General features: G+C 45.3%; 1 protein-coding gene across 1 annotated transcript; it reads right to left on the bottom strand.

The window, feature by feature from the left end:
- Positions 1-2,128: 2,128 nt before the first annotated feature.
- mn1b (meningioma 1b) lies at positions 2,129-19,583 on the bottom strand. Its single transcript, XM_037097778.1, has 2 exons — positions 14,956-19,583; positions 2,129-3,814 (listed from the first exon to the last, which is right to left on the bottom strand). The coding sequence occupies exons 1-2, from the start codon at positions 18,482-18,484 to the stop codon at positions 3,597-3,599; spliced, it is 3,747 nt and encodes a 1,248-aa protein (XP_036953673.1). The 5' UTR covers positions 18,485-19,583; the 3' UTR covers positions 2,129-3,596.
- Positions 19,584-23,071: the final 3,488 nt, after the last annotated feature.

The raw sequence follows: 23,071 nt of genomic DNA, 5'->3' as shown, positions 1-23,071 counted from the left end.
GGTCTTCATGGCTAGTGAAATTGTTATTCTTTAGATGCACGTTGGCTGGGAAACACATAAGTTCTCAGGCGACCACACAGTACTCTCCCTCCAAACATGGCTGCCACGCAGAGGAGCCCATTGAAGGAAAGGGTCCAGCACCATACATCTTGACCGGAGCCAACATCCCGAGGTCTCTTTGTCACCGAGTCCCACACGGCTGTGGCTAAGCAGCAGGCATGTTCAGGGAAACTGGGTAACACTCATTAGTTTTAAGGATGCATAACAATTCATCTGCTCGCTCGGATCTGAAATTATTGCTGCAATCAGATCCGTCAGCAACAGTTTCTCTTTCTGACGCAGATAATGGGACGGCACGTCAGTTTAGACTGTAATTCATTCTGGCGTTTCCTCTCCCAAGAAACTAGTCACCAGATCTTCAGGTACATAACAATAACCCAGTATTCATCAGCTGTCTGTGCGCATCGGAAACCTGTGAGCACAAGCCCGCGTCCTGCCACAGAACAGGTCAGCCAAACCAGACAGGCAGGTAGTGTGTCACCACAGGAGCCTCCTGTCAAACACAGAATGTGGTGATTCTTAAAGGAAATTTAGAACCTTGGCTGAGCAAACACAAAGCACAAAGCTCAGCTTGAAGTTCACTCAACAATAGAGCAGCACTTGAACCCTTTTTGATCCGTGTGCAATCACCCGACCCAGCCCTGAAAAAGACATTCCTTTTGATCTAATAAACGTATGCTAGTCAGACGTGTCAGGACTATTGCCAAACACTAGTCCAACCAGTGTCATCAGTGAATGTGAACTTGTTGCCCCTTTGTACCATTTGTCTCTGTGAACAATGAAAGGTGACACATCAAATTACTGGAAGTAAATTGTGACCAAACACATTACATGTTTGCCGGGATTATGAGCTTAAAAACATCTAGCAACGATGAAAAATAAAAAATAAAAAAATCATGCACACACAAAGAGCCGCCTCGAGTATTCACACAGCGTTTTACTGATTCAGTGACTAAACCTAACAGAGACTCTCCAGCTTCGGCTCCACAGCGAGCAGTGTAATCAGCATTTATTCCCCAGCTGCCTTCCACTTTCTCCCCCATTCTCCCTCCCTGAACAGGCCCTCCCAGGTGACATGACAGTCTCTCACATAACCAGTCTCCGCTGTTTGCTAACGCTGTGGCTCTCTGCACATCACATTCACAACAGGCCCTGCAATCCTACACAGCAGGTGGCGGCTAGAGCGGCAAGCACAACACACACCTGAATAACACAGACAGGGTCCTGCAGGGAGCTGCAGTTTGAGTGTGTAGGGCGTATGTATGTGTGTGCGCGCGTATCCTAGACAGCAGTGATGCAAGTTGATCACTGGCCCTGTTAGGTAGCATTGACGTCTCCACCTCAGAGCTGGCACACAGGGGAGTTATTGATTAGCATTAAGCATCCATGCAGATGGCCAATAAAGAGCAGGTGAGCCAAAGAGGGCCTGGGGAGTGGGAGGAGGGAAGGTGTGTGTGTGTGTGTGTGTGTGTGTGTGTGTGTGTGTGTGTGTGTGTGTGTGTGTGACTGCAGTGGGAGGAAGGGCGAGTAAGATGGTGTAGGGTCGCCAAAGACAACAGGGATGATGAGGAAAACAGGCAAATCAGAGCAGCCTCACCGCTGAGAAACTAAAGTATTGAAAAATGTTTACGGGAAAGATGTGGGGTTGTTTTGGTTGTACGCACTGTATTTGGAGTAATATTCTGGTGATTATTCCGACGGTAAATTTTCCATTTGTCACTGCTGATTTATTAGCCGTACGAAGGAGCAAAGATGTCAGGAATGATGGGTGGATAAAATACAACACAGGTTGTGAGCAGGTGTACACGGAATTAATCGTCTTGCTTCCCTAATCCACCGGGAAGCCTCGTTTTCTTGTATTCCTGCCGCTGCTGCTCCTGGCTTAAATACAGTGCAGGTTCCTGCATGCGTGTCAGGTATTAAGCATCAGTCCACATATTCCCTGTCATATCTGTGTTGGAATATACTGCAGGCACGTCGGTAATTCAGTCATGATCCTCACGCTACAAGCACGACAATGTGACTAATATTTTTTCAGAGAAGTGTTAAAGAACAAAACTAACACGAATTCCACCTTTAACGTCATATTTATTGTTATTTAGTTACTCAATAAAACATATACAGATATATACAATATGCAGGAAAACAGACGACTGCACTTTACATATTATTAAAAAAAGAAAACAAAAAAGGAAAAAAAGGAAAAAAAATCAGTTTGCAAATTGCCGTCACAGTCCTCCATCTATTGTTTCAGAAATTCAAATTCAACAGAAGCTTTATTTAAAGATTACAAGATTGCCTAACACACAGCAAATTTTTCTCTTATTATACATGTGCAATACCAATAGTCTTTTTTTTCTCAATTCCCTTATTAAACAATCCCTTGACCTCCGTTTTCAGTTCCCATTGGCTGATTTGTATACGAGTGGTTGAGGTGAGGAGAAGAAGAGAAGAGAAGAGAAGAGAAGAGAAGAGAAGAGAAGAGAAGAGAAGAGAAGAGAAGAGAAGAGAAGAGAAGAGAAGAGAAGAGAAGAGATATCTGAGAATTAAAAGAGTAGATAACTACAACAGATCTTACATGATAAAGCAGAAAATAAAGACAAAGGTCTGACTTTGCTTTGATAAAGAGGGGAATGGTTGTGTCCAAAAACAAATGGTGGAGTTACATTCATGCATATTCATCCCTCTTCCCGTCTTCCTCTTCCTCTGCTCAGTGTTCAGGCCTTATTGGAGTGTGTGGGGACAAATCTCTTCTTCTGTGTATATTAGGAGAATGTAAATTTAGCTGGTGGTATTTTGGGCAGCAAACAGTGAAGCTGCATTAATTGGAAGGAGAATGTACACATTGGAGCTGAAACCATAACTGAGGGGAGAGCAGGCAGGCAGGCTGTAATGAGCAACAGAGTAAAAGCCATGACATCATGTTCGCATCACAACACTCAACACTGGTATACAATCTTAGCCAATGACAACAGAATATCTCTTCTTTTTCTTCTTCTTCTGCTTCTTCTTCTTCTTGTTTTGTATTCTCCTCCTTTTGACATTTCTTTTATTTTTCTTCAACAAAGAAAATAAAAACAAAAAAGAAAAATATTGATTTGAGGTTTTCCAGATGTGGGCACCGTTGAGTCGAGCCCGAGCTGTATTGTCCAGCAGTGTGTGAGAAAGTGTCCTCGAGTATGACTGCATGTGTCAGAAAAAACATGGTATTTGCATGTGTGTGTGTGTGTGTGTGTGTGTGTGTGTGTGCGTGTGTGCATGTGTGTGTGTGTGTGTGTGTGTGTGTGCATGTGTGTGTGTGTGTTTGCATGTGTATGAGCACGAGTGAATGTATGTGTACGTGTGTGTGTGTGTGTGTAATCGTGTTTGCATTTATGAGCGTAAATGTCTTTCTGTCCCTGAACAGGCAGGAGCTGCTCGCAGTTGTCTCCTCAACACCTTCCCATCATCATCATCCTCCTCATCTTTATTTGTCTCTGACAAATCGTCTTAATTTGTGATCTTCCCTCCCTCTTCCTGCTGGGCCTGCTTCGCGTTCAAGTCAGCGCCGCCACGAATGTCCCGAATCGGTTGGAGATATCAGAGTGGAGGGAGCGCCAGGAGGAGACGGGTCCCCCTCGGCCCTTACTGTCCCCCAGCTCGTCTGTGCAGTGGACGGACAGGCACTGCAGGTGGTTGCCTCCATTGCTGCCACCTCCCGCTCCCCCGGCTCCTGGGGCCCCGACTCCAGCCTTACTCTGGGACAGCTCTGATTCTGCGGAGGAGCACAGAGAGGAGAAGGTTAATTGAGACTGCAGAAAACATGAAAAAAACAACTTCAAGCAATTGGCATTCTCTAATCCAGATGAACCATTTAAAATACACACTTTTGATTAAACCAGTGTCATTTTCACATCCCACTCTAAATCTGCACTGTGAAATTAATTCAACACTATTCCACCCCCCCATCAGCGCGACCCGAAAAGGAGGCTGTAAGCAAAGCTTCCTGTCCTCGCACTCCTCCTCCTCATTCCCGATAAACACATGTGAAAACACACGCACGCAGAAACACACACATTCATTTTCTCCCAGTGTACAAATCTGGAGCGCTCCTGCACGACCTCTGGTCACAGGGTCAAAGGGCACAGACAATACTGGCCTTTAACCCTGCTTGACCCAATTTACTGGTATAATGACCGTACCACGGTATCGACCCTGTGTCACCAAAGTGTGGAGCCTCATATTAAACGGTTAAACCAAGCTTCCGGAAAATCCATACATGGGTTGATTACAACTCACACAGAAAAAAAAATAAAAAATCAGCTGTGCCATAGAATTAATGCTGACGCCTGAGATGTACGCTTCACATATGGAGAAAAATCACTTTGTGCCGTGTAACGAAAAAATTAGTCAAGGGGAAGATTGACGAGGACAGGAAGTGCTTGGCTAAACTATACATAAAAGCGCGGCGTCACACTTCATCTGCTGAGATACACACTGCAGCAGACGGAGGGAGAAGGGGGCAGAAATTAAGAAAAGTTTTAAAGAACACACAAAATTCAACAGGGGAAGGAAAAACACAGCAACTCGGAAAGAGGTGACGGTGGGGCTGTGTGTTATGACTCCAGTGTTACATCGTGTGCTTTGGGTTTTGCCTCTAAGGAAGCCCAAAGCGCAGAGAAAGTGCGTGTGAAGATGCTACGGATCCTCCGCTAAAATCAGTCCGATTATTCTCCCATCTCCTCACCACAAGAAACACGCCAGCGCCTCGCTCCGTGTGGATGGTGAACGGATCAGTGTGCCGCACAAAGACGCGGTGCTTTAAGGTGCAGGGACAACTCTGTGTCTGAGTGTAGAGACAGCTAGAAAACAGCTCTGACAAGCTGAGTTACATGTGTCAGAGGAGGGAGAGGCTGTGATAGACGACAAAGTCGACGGCACAGAGGCTGCAGATCACAACACTCCAGTCAGTCTGCTGCTCACCTGAGAGGGAAGAGGAGCGCTGCACAGACCTCCGTATCATCATTCCCCCTGTTTTAGCTCATCCTTCCCTGCTACTTAAACAGTTTTCATCTTGTTTTGCTTACTGTTTTCATCTCCCTCTCCGCTCTGCTTTCGCAGACCCCGAGGCAGCAGTGACACAGTGTTAACAAAACACAGCCAGGGAAGAGAACGCCGGGCCAGACCAGGCAGCTAGGACAACCAAGAGAGGCAGGCAGGCAGGCAGACATGCAGGCAGCGAGGCAGGCTTGCCCCCCAGCCTGTCTGGGCTGCGACCACTGGAATGGAAAAGTGGGGGGATTTGGTAAAAGGTCAGGCAGCCAAGCCTCCCGTTGTTCCCTGTTTCATTTGTCTCTCTGACTGCCGGTTTCTGTGAATTTCTCCATCTCCCTCCCAAGGAGTGGAGACATGGTGTAAGTGGGGGCTGAGGGCGCGGCGGGGTAAGGCAGGACCGAGGATTTAGAGCGGTGTTGGTGGCGGCGGTGACAAGATCTAACATTTGCCAGAGGGTCCAGTCATACACCTCAGCATGGCGGATCCCCACCCCCTGCCAGTATCTTCCCCTCCCCTGCTCCCCACCGCCTCCACCCACTCACACTCCCTCTTCCTAGCGCTGTACCCTCCAGCACCCGCCAGCAGCTCATGCTAGCTGGGCACAGCAGGGTCCGCACCGGCCTGAATAGGCAGCCAAGCGTTCCCCTGGCTCACTCCTGACACACAGCAAACTGACAACACGCACAGCAAAAAACACACAACACGCCAACCACTGCCGTCGCCGCTGCCGCTGCCATGCCCATACCAGCCCTCAGCTGCTGCTCCACTTGCACGCGCACGCACACACACACACACACACACACACACACACACACACACACTCACACACAAGTGGATGCGCATGCAGGAACACACGCACACAAGCTGAGCAAGACACATCACTCGTCAAGAGTGGAAAATACAAAAGAAATACACATTGCAAACATGATAACTCTCTTTTCTTTCACACATACTGACAAATGTGAAATCCCAGGATATATGTTATACATGAGCTCATATAAAAAATAAACAATTTAAGAAAGAACAACACATTATTTTAAGTTATTTTTTCTATCATCTCTTCAGATTAAAGACCTGCAGTCCCTCTGAATGGGCTGATTGCCATTTGTTTCAATACACTTTTCAATTAACAGTGTTAACAAAATCCACCACTTGTAAAATAAGCCAAACACTTGACCACCACAGGATTAAAATATCAGCCTGTATTATAAGGTAGCCAAAGGGGATCCGAGGGATGTGATTTTTATGGGAAAAGAATCAAGACACTACCCTTAAATTGTGAGCATCATCCATGGCAGCGTGTGCGTTCAGAAGTGGAAACGGCGGTGTGAAATTCTACATCACACAGGTCTAAAACCCCAAATCAGCATGACATTTTACAAGCAGGGAAATCTTTTTATATCTATATAATGAGATCCATCTTGTTATGGCTGTTCATTGACTAACGCAGAATTCATATCCACGGTAATATCTCAATAATAGCCTATTCATCCGAGGGGAACAAGTGCTCGGCATCAACAAGCGAGAGGGGAGAAAACACCTAATAAAAAGGGAACAGTAACAGCACGAGCAGCTGCGCGGGGCTGCAAACACATACACCTAAATATCCTTAACCACATTACAGCCAGAAAAGATTACCACTGTGATGTGTTAAGTAAATACTGAATTTAATGTGATGCACTTATATTGCTATATCTCTTGCCCCAAGTGCTGTACTTTGTTATTTAGTGCCTGGTGATGATGCTCACACACACGCACACACACACGCACAAACATACACATAAGCAGCGGGGTTTTGGAGCCGTCTCACAGACACAGCCAGAGACGATTTACAGAGATGAGTAGAGCTTCGGATGCCATGGAGGCTGGGAGCACAGCGCACAGCTCCGGTTGTCTGGATGACACCAATGTGTCTGGGAGCTGACGGCCTGACACGGGTTTACATGTCATACCACACACACACACGCACACACACACACGGACACACAAACACACTCGGAGCGGTGCAGGGAGGTAAACAATGGCTGCTCTGAGACTATTTTCCAGCTATTTAATAATTGCTGTTAAAGAGTAATATTTTTTTTAATTAAATCGTAAGAGGCAAAAAAATTTTGAAATGACAATCACCTTTGAGGCTGACACAGATATCATGACAATTTAGAAAATAATCAGAGCAGAAAAAAAAAGAAGCTGAACGAAATGTGTGTTTTAGTTGACACAAGACGAAAATAAAGAGTGCGTGAGAGAATCTACAAAGCTCCTTTTTGGGTCCTCAGAGCCGTCACATTGATTTCCCAGGCCCCACAATCCCATGCGGCAGGCCTCTGCCCTTTCTATCCCGAGCTCTATACTTCCATGACGACACTTCACCTTTAACCTCGTGCTCCCGGGGCCGCGACCCCGTCCTCTCTGAACACAAACCAGCCCTATCAGAATGCTCCGCTCGCTGACAAAAACACCCAAAGGCCTCCGCTCCTATGACAGTGTGTGACATCAGGTCAGATTCCTTTAGCATAACAACTACCACTACGGCCTTGTGTGAGGAGTCCGTCTTTGTCAGCACAAAACTCCCATCACAGTCCGCAGAGAGAGAGAATCGGACTTGGAAATAAAATGGGCTGAGAAAAAGGTCCAATTTTAACAGAACCTTCCTTTTCTAGCTGGCTGAAATTGAACAACTTAAGATTCTCCCCGTATTGTCTCATCTTTTTCTCCGAAAAATGACAGGACGTGCAGTTCGCTGTCGAATAACTAACACACCCAGGAAATCAAAAAATATCTCTCGTACGTTCAGGAAAGGCTAACAGAGGTATAGTCCTGAGTATCTCCTGCCCAAAGGTGGACAGGGAGCATGTGAGGCTCCCTGCAACCCCCGCCATCCCCAACTCCACCCAACTGCCGTACTGTGACCTTTCCCTCAGAGCAGGGAGGATATCTGGAGGGAGCAGGGGGGCACATTTCTCAGGCAAGGGCACGGGGGTTATTTTGGTTTGAATTTCCTCTCTGTCCTCTGGCCTGCAACATAAAGAAAAAAAAAAAAAAAAGAAGAAAACTTGCCCAGGCAGGCATTGCCCCTAGCATTCGTTACCTTCTCTCCAGCAACACACCCATTCCCATCCCCTCAAACTCATACCCACACACACACACACACACACACACACACACACACACACACACACACACCTCCCCCTCTGGCCACAAGAAGTGCTTAGGAAACCAGACACAAATCAGAACATGGGAAGTGATTTAGTGCCTCCTTCATAACTCACGACCATGTCCAGGACCTGTCCAGCATGTCATCCAAGTCGCTGACATATTGATCTACTCCGCTGTCTCTATTTTGTTTCAGCGCGGTGCTGCATGCTCTGTTTTCTGTGTTTTCACCTTCTTTGGAAAAGGTCAGCCACACGTGAAAAAAAGCAGCAATTTTGAGATTAGACGCACCTGCATGACAGGGACTTTTGTTTTGAATAAATATGACGGTCGGGGTAATTACGAGCTCTGTTCCAGGAATTGCAAAAAAAAAAAAAAAAAAAAGTAAAACGTGTCAACAGATCATTTAATCAGTGAAATTAACCAGCTGTGCTTTTAAATTAATGTCATCTATTTAACCTTTTGTTGTTGTGTGTTTTACTTAGGAAGACGAGAAACATTTGAAATAGATGTGGATAAATATGTTGTTTCAGCTACATACAGACAAGAGTGAGCCAGAGTCGTGCAGCAGGGAACGGATGGGAAAAAAGGTTTGATGTTGAATTGAATTATTTTCCCTTCCATAAATGCAAATGGTTGCTATTACCCAGCAACACGCGTCACGAGCGAAACTACAGATGTTCTCTGAATAAGAAAAGAACACATCTCTCTATCTCTCTTACTTTCTCTCTCACTCCATCAGTCTCTACTTCTGTCTCCCAGGAGAAACTGCTCCAGTGTCATAACTCATTTGTCAATTCCTCAATACAAATTAAAGGCGCCTGACGACTTCCTGTATGGCTAATAACATAACCGCTGCTGGCAGCGTGACAACATCTACACCTCTGAATACCTGAGAACACACACACACACACGCTTTTTGAAACCTCTGCTCGTATCTGGGGCAACATTTGAACCCAGGACACCTTTCAGGAGCGTCTTATCAAACCGATGCCGTTTTTTTTCTCTCACTCTGGCAGTCATTCAACCAGACAGTGGACATTTGGAGGCATGTCACATACAGACGATCGAAGGTTTGAAACTCCTTCAGTCTGTGCATCTCCCGGATAAATTCAGCTTTCCATTCCCCGCTGCATCCATGGAGAACATTTACCACATGCTGAGACAAGTTTTATTTTATTCCAACACCCTTCCCCAGGGAAAACAAAACACCGGATGAGCTGCTATTTTGAAAAGCTGAAAAATCCAGCAAAGCAAAAGGCCTGACACCTTTGTTCATCTTTTTCTCTCTTCATCAGTCACAAGCACGCTGCTTTAACAGGCTTCCTTTGACTGTCACTAGTGCTCAATGTCTCGCAGAGCGCGCACACACACACACGCACGCGGAGCACATAAACAAACACGCACGCACACTCACGAACGCAGTCTTAAATATCGGGCGCTTTAAATGCGCGATAGGCTCTTCTCAGTCCTGCACTAATTACAAGTCAAGCAAATACTCTTAAATATTTTCAACACGTTAGAATTAAGCGAGCGTGCTCCACCAAGTGAGACACCTGAGATCAGGGGCTGAAGCCGTGAGCCTGACACGAGTCTAAATAAATCAAACTTTATGTCTACAGCTGACAAATCCACACTATCAGGTTGCAGTGTCTACAAACCTGCCCTTCATCACATACGTGCATGCCAGCGCACACACACACACACACACACACACACACACACACACAGGCGTACAATCTCAAACAAAAACAGAGCAAAACTATAAGGCAATAACAGTAAAATGGTGAGACTCTGTCACTCTGTCATTACAATTATGTATTTAGGTTGCTGAAATCAGAATATAGAGTGTTTTTTGTAGCCCTGATGAACCCGTCAATAACCAAGTCAACTTGCAGGAGTTGCCCGAGGACAAATTGTGACTTTAAGAAACAATATTACAAAGGCTAATTGCTATGATTATCATAATGATTATCATTACTGCAGTGCAGGAGTGTGTGCGGAGAGGCTTGCTGGCTGATGTGTGCTGTTGAAAAAGTCAATATGAAACACCTTGTAATGACAGGTAAAGAACATAGACTGCCCCGAGCTGTTTTTTTCCCACATTCAAACACATGCCAATCACTTTTCTTCTTTTTTTAGAAAAAGGAAATAGAAAATTACGGGTGTGATTTGTGGGGTTGTTGTCGTACTGAAATGTCAAAGGCAGGTAGTCTCACAGGATTGTTCTCCGCGGTGGAATATCAATACGGCTCTTTCTGCGGATTTAAGTGCTTTCTAGTAGGTGTGATAAGATGCAAGTTCCCTCTTTTCAAACCTGTCACAGTCGGAGTGAAAGAGATTTGATCATGATTAGAGCTGTTTATTGGCTGATGACTGAGAGCGAAGAGTGAAACTATTCCGCAAGGTCAACTGTGAAGTTTTTTTAACTGCGCTGGAAAAAAAAAAAAAGAAAGAAAGAAAGAAAAGAAAAAGTGTGTGTGGCAAAAAAAAAAAAAAAAACAGTGAAAAATAAAAATAACTGAATCACTTCCTACGCCTGCTGGTTGCCTGTTATCAAGACTATGCATGAGTTCCCAAATGAACGGCCAGCTTCTGGCTAAGATATACAGGAGAGAGTGAGGAGGAAGAGCGTAAAACACTTCTTTTTTTTTCTTTTTTCTTTTTTCAAAAAAAGGAGGAAATAATGTTAACTGACACCATACAAGGAAAAGCTGCTCGAGTACACCTCTACTCCTTTGCCTCCATGGGAGCATATGACGCCGAATAGCACGCAAGAATCCGCAGGCTGTGAGTTTACAGCAGCAGGTATGACTGTGCCTTAGTGAACAACTTGAGCTACATGCTGTCACAGAGAGGGGAGGCCAGATATGGGGTCCAAAGGGGGCCGTTACTGCAGCACGCATCACTTTAAACAGACGCACAGGGACCACAGAGAGGGTGAGCTGGGTGAACCGACAGCAGCTCCGAAAAGCACAACTTTTATTGACTGCTCGTCTGCACTTTTAAACATTCAGCGGAAGTTAGTGAAGAATAACGTGGAATAACCTGCTGCACTGTGTTTCTCTTCGAATCATCGCAAGACGCGTGGCTCCAGTGTTCTCTCTAACACAAACACACCTGGTGACAAAATGGTCCAAGGTCCCCCTGACGTCACACACATACTGAGCACTGAACGATGGAAGCGTTCACCTTATACGACCAAGCTGACCTTTGACCCCCCCCTCCAGCTCTTTTACTTTTCACTGCAATCACCTGCTTCACCAAAGTACACACAGCACCATGATCCCACTGTTTAAAAAATGTTATCTTCCAAAAAAATAACTCATTCTGAGTAACACATTCTGAGTAAAGTCAAACAACTGACAACTAAATGAAAAACTTGTCAAAAAATGTAAATGAGAAAATACTGAAAGTTCTGCTTATAATTACAATGAAGTGAATTTAAGTGCATTTTCCCACTACATTTTCACTTTCTATAAGATACTTAAAATTAAGTATTTTTGAGTGAATTAATATGTTAATTACCATTTATTATTATTGACCCTAATAAACTGAGAGAATGCTTATTGTTTAAAAGGAAAAGCATTCTATGCATAATTCAACAACACTCATGAGCAAGCAAACTGAAGGGTGATGACACAATTAGTTTTCTGAAGTGGAGAAGCAGAAAAAAAACTTAGATCTATCTGATGACAAAACTAAGAAATTATTTAGCCTGTATTTCAGACGTATGTAACTGTTAAAGAGCATTTACACAGAACAAGAATATCTTCAAGGTTATGTGGTCTTGGGCTGAAGATTAAAAGTGTCACCGGGATGACATAAATTAAATTCTGCCACTAAAAATGTTCATCTTTTAAGAATTTTCTGGACCAAGTTACATCAGTTCGGACTAATTAATTTAGCCTGATTCATTTCAAATTAGTGTCACTGATGTGATCTCTCCACTGGCTGGATTTTTGTTCAGAAGGTCTAGACTGAGAGGTTGGGGGGGGGGAGTATTTCTTGCAATGTGCAAAGCCTGTGGGATGCTGGCTCTTATGGAACTACACTGTGGGCTATGACTTATCTTAAATTATTATGTTATTTTGCTCCCTTCTGTGTAGCCTAAGCATCAGATTCAATCTCAAAATCCCCCTCCCCTCCCAAATACACCTCCACCCTTTTTTTCATCTTTGCTGTCTGAAGCACTCAAATGAGAAACTGTCAGGAGCCGTGATTTGTGCTAACTAGCTATCGATCGCTCCAGAGCTGCATGCCTCGTGTCCATGCAGGGAGGGCTGGGAGAGGAGAGGCTGAGGGAGAGAGCAGCAGAGAGAAGTAGACAGCAGGAGAGATGAGAAGGGAGCAGAAATTAAGACTATTGTGCTTTTAAATAACTGAATTTAAAATGTTAAATATGCTTTCAGACCCACTGAGAATTAAAACAGCGAGAGCAACAGGGTGAGTGTGGCTGACTTCTTATCAGTGCTGTGTTTCCAACTCAAAAGAATACTCATTAATCAATATCAAAAGTGATGATGTTCCTTATCACTTCCTGGCATCAGTGGGCTTTTTTTTTCTAACACCCCCAAACTCCGGTTTTACATACTCTGTTGTTTGTTTGTTTTTTTAATAAATTAGAAGAACTCAGTTTGTAAATGATCATGGTAAGAAATCAGCCACACTGCTCAATGATCCTGTCATTTGTCCACTAATTTAGCAGAGAAGACCAGTGGAGAGTAATAATGAGGAAAACAAATAGCTGGATGACTTTTGATCATCCTGGCTCAAATTAATTTGCACACTGCTTGTTATTTTTCTATTGATGTATCACACCAGCCTGCTGCATCAGTGGAAACGCTAAGTTACAGTGCTCCTTCGAAGTAATGGCATTAGTGTTACTACCCGACACCCTGCGCTCAGTCTCATATAAACAATGCGCCTGGACTCGAGACTCCGCGCGCTGCGCGCCCCCGCCCCTCTGCACCCGCGCTGATCAGAACAAAGAGGCGCTCGAGACGCGCTCGGCGCTATCCTCAAATATGTACATCCACATTATTATATATCCATACATCCACAGGCCTGACGGCACATTCACCCTGACTGTGGGAGGATTTTTATATCGTGCATCGTCAACCATCCCTGTCTACTGATGATATTTTTCAGCGAGCCAACGTAAAAGAAATTAGGGACAATAACGTGAAAAATAAACAAATAAAAATGAAATAAAACCAACATATTTTAATACATACAACCTGCATATTTTTGCAATTATAATGCGTATATTTGCATGCAATTTGTTTTCTATTACGATTAAAGTACAAACAGTAATTAACAAAACAACATAATCAGCTTCCCTAAAAATAATATGAATAAAAACAACATTTATCATTATTATTATTATTATTATTATTATTATTATTATTATTATTATTATTATAACTAGTATTATTATTATTATTATAATTGTGGAAATAAAAGCAGTAGAGGAAGAAACCAATACGCTGCTTAACAACGTAACATTAAGTGTAATTAATATGTATCTTTATTTTAATGCACAGCCATCATGAAAGTATTTGAAACCATAAACATACATCTGATTTTAGTATCTATGTCTACTTGAAAAACTGCGTCGGTGCCTTAAGCCAGGACATTTTTCTATTTTCCATTATGAGCGTTGTAATGTAAGAGAACAAATTACATCCGAAAATATCTTGTACTATTTTGGGGGATATAAAAAAATAATAATAATTCATTTAAAAGTCACAAAAGTGGCAAAAACAAATGGTATCAAATTGTTGAACGATAAACAAACCAGTGTGTAATTTTAAACTAAATAAATAGCAGTAAAAGTTTCACGATATTAACTATTTCCCACGGAAAGGACATTAAAACTGAAAGGCTGTCTTAATTTCACCGTGATATGTAATCCTTGAAATCCTGTCCTGCCAATCTAAAATCAATCCACTTCGAGCAGCTCTGTATTATCCCATGGTAATAACAAAAACAAACACGTAACAAGGCGAGGGGAACCCCGCTGCGCAAACGCATATCCTCAAAAAGCTATTAATCTTCTCAATGTAGTTGTTCACCCTGAAAACCGAGATAAAGAACCGCAGGAAATGTTTACTTTTCTTGAGCTCTCCTTTTGAAGTGCCTCCACAACGAAGAACCTTATAAAAATACATAGCAGAAGAGGTACAAGGTTTACTTTGTTCAGTCTGCTGGCATTCAAAACTGCTTCATTCTGATGATCATTTTTTACATTCTCCAGTACGAACCCAATTAAACAAGAAAAATACCGCATAAATCGTCTTTTTTTTCTTTGTAAGGGCTTGAATGGCGCTGCCATTAAATTTATTATCTTCCTATAGGCGAAACCTCTAAAATTCAAAGACCCTAGTTAAACAGAGACGGCTGCTGTCTGGCCGCACAATATGGACAAAAGGTCCTTTATTATCAGCGCTAGCAGAGCGTTTTACCTATTATGTATGTGATGTTACACTGCATTTCAGATCAAATAAACAGCATTTTAAGGAAGAAAAGATACTAATACTCTAAGAAAAAATGGTTCAGTTAGTGTAGTCAGTGCGTGTGTGAGAGAGAGAGAGAGAAACAGAGAGAGAGAGAGAGAGAGAGAGAGAGAGAGAGAGAGAGAGAGAGAGAGAGAGAGAGAGAGAGGTGGGTAAAATAGAACCAAAGGAATTAAACAGTTTCATTTACCTTCTTTACTGCTGTTTTGGCTCTTATTTTTTTCCCATGGTCCCATGGCCTTGTCATCCTCTGACCCGTCCATCATGGCCTTGTCACTGGGCACGTACCAGGTGGCGTGCTGCTCTGCCATGAGGGTGTCAAGGTCAATAGTGCCCATTGAGCCCTTCCCAGCATCCGGGCTGCAGCTTGCCAGCTCATTGTCTCCGTTCTGAGAGGGACAGTCACCATTCTTTTTGCCATTCTTCATGGCCAGGGGCTGGTCCTCAGAGATACTGAACTGCTGCCGCTGTAACTGGATCTGAGCCTGCAGAATCTCCAGAGGATGGATTTCCTCCTGGCCAGAGGTGCTGGATGGGGTGCGTACCTGCTCCACCCCAGGAGTGCCTGGGTGGCTCACCCCACTGGCCCCTGTGCCCCCACCAGCGTTCAGTCCATAGCTGTCTGGTGTCGAGGTAGTATGATTGTTAATGCCCATGCCGAGGGGCTTCTGTCCATTTATCAACACGTGGTCACCCCTCTGCATTTTGGGTGAGCCGGTGATCATAGGGCTGCGATTAGGCTTTGTGGCTGAAGCTCCTCCTGCATCTGAGCTGGAGGACACCTCATCCTCATTGCCATAGTGGGTGCTGACATCGTCAGGAAAGTCCACTCGAGGTGAGCTACTGTCAGACTTGGCGACACTTTGAATGCCACTGTCCAAAGAAGACATCAGGTCCGCCTGGTCCCCCAACATTAGGTCTCCTCCTTTTCCCCAAGAGGGTGATTGGAGGTGTTTCTCATGGGGCGTGCCCCCACCCCTCTCCCCAACGCCAGCCGAGGGGGTCTGCTGGCCTGGACTTACAACAGGGTTACCATTGTCAGAGGAAAAAAAAATTCCAGGGCTCACATGTCCACTGTCTCTTTTTCTCCTCCCTCTCCCTCTCCCACTCCCTGTTGTTGCCTTCCCCTCACTGCACGGGGTAGCGTCCATGTTGTAATTTGGGGAGAGGGCACTGGCTTCCCCCTGCACCGTCTGGCTTTGACTTGCAGGCTTAGAGTTGCTATTCCCGGTGCCAGGCATCTGGCTGTTCTGGGAAGTGCTGCTCTGAAAATATTCAGGACCAGCACTGCCAGTCCCATTAGATGTGCTGCTATTAATGTCCTGCTCTGTCTGACTCAGTTTTCGCTTGCCCTCATTTTGGTTCTTCTTGTTGAATGTTACGTTAAGATTGGGGGCCCCTAGGCTAGCGATCATGTTCTGGCAGGCCGTGGAAAGGGCCGCCAGGCAGCTCTGGCCGAAAACACTGTCTTTAGCACTGGTTTTGCTGAAGTTCCCGAGGGAGAGAGCTCCAAGCTTACTAACAGACGACCGCTGGCCTGAGGGGAACTCAGACTGAGGAGGGTAGGTCCCTGGTGAGGTACTCACCCCCTGGGGAGTACTGTGGGCTGGCCCCTGACGGTTAGCCCCCCCATAGGGAAATGTTGGCTGTGCTCCAATCGGAGGTGCAGGGAAGTCAGCTGGCCGCCTCTCTGATGGTGCATTCGGATGCCCCGCTCCTGCTCCTGGAGACTGCATTTGTGATAGGTTGCCCATGTTGCCGCTGAACTGTGAGTGCAAGCCCGGAGAATGGAGACCCTGCACATGTCCGTCTCCTGGTATTCTCATGGGCTCCTGCATGCCCATGCCTGGCCTAAACATCATCCCAGCCCCATTCTGCTGTAGCCCCATATCATGGGGCCCTGATTCATTACCCGCTCCACCCATCCGCCGTGACATCATCTCCCCTGGTGGGTGGGACCCTTGGAACCAGGAGTTCTCCTGAGTTACATGAGGATTTTGTCCATCAATGTTGGGCATCCTGCCACCATTCTCCCTGTCAAAGTTGGGCTGAGGCATGCTCCCAACTGGGCCTCCATGTGCCATGGGGCCAGGAGGTACATCGCCGTGGTGACCCAGCTGCTGCAGACTGGGCTGCCTCATCCTCTGCTGCTGGTTGCGAGAGGCCATCTGTTTGATCATCATGGCTGCGTTCTGGCGCTGCTGTAGAGACTGCTGCTCAGGCCCTGGATGCTGCAGGGGACCTGGAGGGAAACCTTCACTCACAGGTGGGGTGAACTCTCCAGGCAGGCCAGGGTAGGCAGACGGAGAGAGGTGGTTATCCATACCACCACACCAGCCTTCACCGCCGTGTGCATTTGGAAAGTCAAATCTCGGCCTTTTCGCCATGTTCATATAAGGAGAGTCAAAGTGTTGAAGCCTCTGATTCGGGGGTTGCTGGGAGGGAGGAGGAGCTGGCTGTTGCATATTAAACATGGGGTCTCCATAGGGGTGCAGACCCCTATTTTCCAGTCTGTGAATGGGATATTCAAACTGGTTGTGTTGGCCAGGAATCATGACCCCTCCATCCAGAATGTTAGGGTTAGTAGAGCCGGGCTCAGCCTGAGGAGGTCTTGGGAGGCCAGGGGGGCAAGAGTTCTGTCTGGCTATCAAGCCAGCCTGTTGTTGCTGCTGCATGAGAGGATGTCTCGCATTGACCCCCGGCTCCATTCCCACAGGCACCTTCCGGCCATTTCCAAAACGTTCAAAAAACACTCCATGCTGAGGCTGCTGGGGCTGTGGGGGCGGCTGGTGTCCCTTAGAGATGCCCTGCATACCTGGTGTCCGTGGCATGCCAGGATTCCCTGGGAAATTGCCGCTGGGAACGGGCCTTCCTGGCCCAAAATGGGGTAACTGAGATTCAGATTCTGATGGGGAAAATACATGTACATCAAAATGTCCAGATGGAGCCTCACTTGGGAAGTTATACTCTAATCCCTCCACCGCTCCCTGGTTGGGCATTCGCCGAGGCTCCAGGCCATGAGACTCAGAGGAGGAGGATGAGGAGGAAGGGAGACCATGGAAGGATGCTGCTCTGTTAGGTGACTGGTCCAGGGGTAGACAGGGGGCAGGGACAGCATGACTGCCGCTGGGAGGCCCGTGATGTTGAAAGTCAGGCATGTTACCGGGCCGCTGCTGCTGCTGCTGTTGCTGGGGAAAGCCATCCCCTGCCTGTCCCTCAGTGAGAGGATCAAATCCTTCACCAAAGCCCTGCTGTGGTCCCATGCCATTGTTGTTGTAGCCCATTAGCCTGCCACCATGCAGGCATGACGATCCTGGCTCTGGGCCTCCAAAATTCCCACTGAAATGAGGGTGAGGTTGGTGGGGGTGAGGTTGATGGCCGTGAGGATGTCCTTGATGAGGTTGCTGGTTGTTAAAAAATCCATGCATGGGTCCTGCTTGCTGCTGCTGCTGAAGTCCGCCGCCTGCATGCATGTCCGAGTGGCCCCGCGGATGAAAGCCCCCGTACTGCTCTCCGTTCATGTTCATATTGAGCCCGAGCATTTGCGTCTCGCTCAAAGGGCCCATGCCGGGTTCCACGGCCCCCGGCGGGCCTCCAGCGTGAAAACCTGGGCCTTTATAATGGGAGCCCATGTTCAGTCTCGGTTGGTTTATGTTTCTCTCTGACTGGCCAGGGTTTCTGCTATTAATCTGAGAACCAAACTGCTCCAGCCCAAACATACTCCCCTGCAATCAATCCCACATGACGGCCAGTTTGCCAGACATCGGCACACTGTCTGTTTTTCCGTCTGTCCCCAAAAGACAAAAAAAAAAGAAAAAAAGATACAAAAAACTATTCAAACTATTTTTTTTGTTATCACAAAGGCGATTAAACTGCTTTATCTTTTTTAAAAATGTTTAAACTCACCAAATAAGTTCTCATTGTTGTGGATCAGTTGTTTTTGTTTTTTAACTTCTCCAAGGACGCGGAGGAGAGAGAGAGAAACAGTGTCCAAATACGCACTCAAACTGTGTCCCTGTGCCCGTATTTCTGCGTGCACTTGACTGCTCTTATTTTTGGTCTCTGATTAAGCGAACAAATATAAAAGCCTGCTATTCAACTTGCTGCACGAGTGACCTATAATATTCCAAAGTTTTCCGTGCGCATTTCTTCAGGGCGAACATGACACAAAAACACCGAGTGCACTGGAACTGGAGCGATTGAACAGGGAATATGGCAATTTCTCTCAGCTAATTCATTATTCCAGTCCGATGTCAAATGTCCCAGAGCGACTTTTTGAGTAAGGTCCCATTCTGGAAACAAGGGAGAAGTCCGATCGGAGCCGTGCAGTAAAAATTGTTTCTGTGGCTCTTAAAAAAAAAAAAAAAATCTTTCTTTAAATAAACACTGCCCACCGATGTCATTCAAACTGCTGAGCAGGCATGTAACCAGAGGTCCAGTGTGATGGAAAGTCCACAAACACGGATCTCCAACCCAGGCACCGGAGAACCGGAGCGTCCCTTTACGCGACCTGGACCCGGAGCGGCGCGGCGTGCACTACCCGCACTCCACGACCACGGAGCTGCTTGACAGCATCCTCCACCCGCTGCCGGTCATGCGCCTTGCAGAGAAGCGCCTTTTTTCGCCTTAAGTCCTTTTCGGTGCGTCCCGCTCCTTGAGTGTGCGTCCCTCCGTCTGCAGAATCTCGTCTGGTTGTGGTCTGAGCGATCCACAGACACACTCACAGTCAGCTCTGCCGCTTGGCTCTGTGTGAGATCAACGCGTCCAGAGGAACCAGCAACAAGTTTTGCATTTCTACAGCAGCTTCCATCCATGAGGCCCCGACCAATCAGAGCGGGCGAAGAAAGCTTCGAGGGGCGGGACAAGTGCTTTTAAGGTGGTCTGCGGAGTCAATGAGATTGTAAACGCTTCTGTGTAAATCAGATCTCAGGAATGGCTTTCACTTAAAAATGGGTTGTTTGGACCAAAACACAGAACGCAGTATCTTCACATTAAAACCCATCAGCGGGTCTGAAGTGGATGCAGTCCCGCGACTATATATATATATAAATATATATATATATATATATATATATATATATATATATATATATATATATATATATATATATATATATATATATATATATATATTTAAAAAGAACCCCTCGATGTGTTTTGCTCGTTATTGTAGCACAGCAGCTGAGGTGAGGAAACACTCCCGCAACTCTCACTGGGATAACAGTGCGTGAAGTGAGAGAGAGAGAGAGAGAGGGAGAGAGAGAGAGAGAGGGAGAGAGAGAGAGAGAGAGAGGGAGAGAGAGAGAGGGGGAGAGAGAGAGAGAGAGAGCGCTCACTGCTCCTCTGTATGCTGCTTCAGACCTCCTCACCTGTGAACAAACCCATTCTTTAACACTCGCATCCACCCATCCCTGCATCACCTCCATCGCAACATCATCTAAAAGAATAATCTATGAATGGGATGGGAAACAGAGATTCTGCAGTCACTGATTGTTGGGCGCAAAACTTAAATCGTTCCAGATGAATGGGTGTCAGCCAGTGCTGAAGTTACAGACTGGACGTTAGAATGTGTTCTATTTTCAATTAAATCTTCCTGAACAAGGAAAAACAGTGAAACAATCCAACACTGTCTGATTGGTTCATTATACATATTCACAGAAATGAGGACCTGTCGTAAGTGCAGTTTAGGTATTGATGTTGGGATTGAACCATAAATTGGACTAATAATACAAAGTGACCAATCAAACTCGCCCCAGTCTCAGTCTGGTGTGACTCTTGAGTACCAGCGGGGGGGTGAAGAAAAAAAATCCTCCTTAAAAGCCTATCTGAGCTAATTGATGTGGATGATATTGGGCTTCGGTTCCGATAATCAATAGTTTTCTCCCAGGCATGATAGTCTGCAAAACAGAACGTTTTTTGCACGGCCGAATTAGGATCATTTACTTCATCGTATAATCAGCTGCAGGGGTGTGAAAGCAGATCTGTGTGAGCAGCAGTGACGGGAGATACAGGCGTGACATTTATTATTATTATTGTTCGTGTGAGTCCAAACACAAGAGCATTTCATTACATTCATTTATTTTATTTTTTTTTTAGTTAATTTTTCGTTCTGTTTTGTTTTGTTTTTTGCATAGGTGTGTGTAATGATTTCCTGTTATGTAATGCCCAATCTGTGTAAACGTCGCTCACACATCTGCTTCTCTTTCAGCGTGTGTGTTCAGTGTAAAGTTCTTCGGATGCCATCATCTTGTTTCTTCTCGCTCTTATCATTGCGCACAATTCTCAACTATGAAAAGAAAGGGATATTAAACATATTTCTAACGTATCCTCCTATCAGCCCAGGTGTGTGTGTGTGTGTGTGTGTGTAGGTGTGGTGAGTCTGCTCCTGTTAATAAAGGAGCTGTAATTATTTTAAAAGCGAGTTAAACATGTGGGAGCGCGGAACAAAATGTACTTTAACTCGCCTTCATGGCTGTTTTCTTTGGTGAGGGGAGAACACCGTATTATTCTTTCTTCCCGACTATGTGGACAGTGGGCATTTAGAGAATTTGGTGTCAGGCGGCTCTGCACCTTTTGGGGGGGAAACGAGGAGGACTTTTACCAAACAGACACAGTGCCACCTAGCGGCCGGCGTTGGAGAGAGCGGAGGAGGACTGCCAGCGTCTCATGCTGGAGCAGAAACAAATCAAGACACACTGAGGCATTTGTGACCGAAGTGGCACGCACTGTGGCAGTTAAATATTACACGTGGTTTTATCAGGAAAAATCACACAAGGGCATAAAGATTCATCAACGCCTTGTGAAAGAAGATTTTTTTATTATTGGTTTTATATGACCTTTATTTCACTGGGAAGTCACACTGAGATTAAAATCTTTTTTTTTTTCTTTTACAAGTGAGACTGAGCCAAGACACGGTCAGAAAAGCAGCCTCATGACAACAGCAACAAGTCAAAGTACAATAAAACACATGTTAGATTACAGTGTAAGAACAAGGCAGCACTATTACCACAGGCGCGTCCAGTATTCTGCATTTACATGAACAGGCTCGGTTTTAAAGGAGCACAGTGTCGTTTTTCAAGAGGAACTTCAAACTTAGAATTGTACTATTTATAATACCGATGAGGTAATAACACAAACTCAGAGAGGTTTATATTTTCCATACCTGAATGAACAAGCTGTCCTCAGAGGAAAATAAGATCCAGAACACTGAACACTGAAGCTAGAATGGTGGCAGGGTCCGCCACATAAACCATGTTGTGCTTTATGGTCAGTATGTTTACTCATTTCATTCAGTCATGAGGCTCTTTCTCTTTAGAATTTCTTCCATCAAAAGTACATAGTGCACAATTAAGCTTGGACTGCAGATCATTTCAGGACTATGAACCACAGTTAAAGGAGTTCATTGTTTTATTTTAAAAAAAATAAATTAATTAATTAAAAACTCTGACTAATGTTTTTGAAATTATCTTCAGTCCCTCTTCTGTTATGAATTCTGTTATTTTAAGGGAGTCCTGAGAATTCAGTAGAAGGCGGGCAGTATAGGGGAAAATGATCTCTATTCTCTCAACATGTGTTCTCTTCTTTCTGAACAACCTGCGCTGGAGCACTGGCATGTAATGTCTGATATTTCACAATAGATGTCTATATTACTCACAGATGGAGACAAGCCTCTATTGCCCTGCACCCGAGGAGAGGACTGCACATGAGGGCTGAGGCTGGAGACAGGTCAGGACAAGGCACCGAAAGGTGCTGGGAAGGAGTATGTGTATGAATATATGGAATTTTGGGCATGTGGATGTGCAATCACTGGAGCTGAGAGGACAGCAGCTCAGAGCGAGGACGCTGTGTTTTGAAGGAGACACGGTGTCTTCAAGAGAAGGCTGTTGTTCTGAGAAACAAAAAACAATTTTTTTTTCCCTCAGTCTCACCCTGCAATCGATGTGCCTTCGTATCTCAGAGCCAACTGGATGCAGCATCATTTGAGTTTTGCCCAGATGAACACTAAAGTGTGTGCATATCAAACTGCTTTAGCCTCGGCTGCCATCCCCGCTCCATGAGGGCCCCCATGGAGACACCGGGATACATCGGTTCATTTCTCTATTCTGGTCCCACAAAACCTTATTAACAACACCAGAAACAGGAACGGCAAGAAGAAAAATCAAGATACAGCTCTATCCGACTGTAACACTAATACCCCAGTGATACAGCTCCTGCTAGCTCTGTCTACGGTCTTCTCAAATGGAGACAGACAAGTTAAGTATGACAAACCGATGGCATGGTCTCTTTCCCCCTGAGTCTCCAGTGAT

This window comes from Acanthopagrus latus, chromosome 5 (genome assembly GCF_904848185.1).
Source record: "Acanthopagrus latus isolate v.2019 chromosome 5, fAcaLat1.1, whole genome shotgun sequence".
NCBI classification, from domain to species: domain Eukaryota; kingdom Metazoa; phylum Chordata; class Actinopteri; order Spariformes; family Sparidae; genus Acanthopagrus; species Acanthopagrus latus.
The sequence above is the reverse complement of the archived record's forward strand: the minus strand, read 5'-3'. Positions and strand labels throughout refer to the sequence as shown.

Excerpts from the sequence above, each read along its gene's own strand:
- mn1b (XM_037097778.1), bottom strand. The coding sequence starts at position 18,484 with ATGTTTGGGCTGGAGCAGTTTGGTTCTCAGATTAATAGCAGAAACCCT. Across the intron at positions 3,815-14,955 it reads CCAAAACAGCAGTAAAGAAG|AATCAGAGCTGTCCCAGAGT; the intron begins GTAAATGAAACT and ends GCTCCTCCGCAG.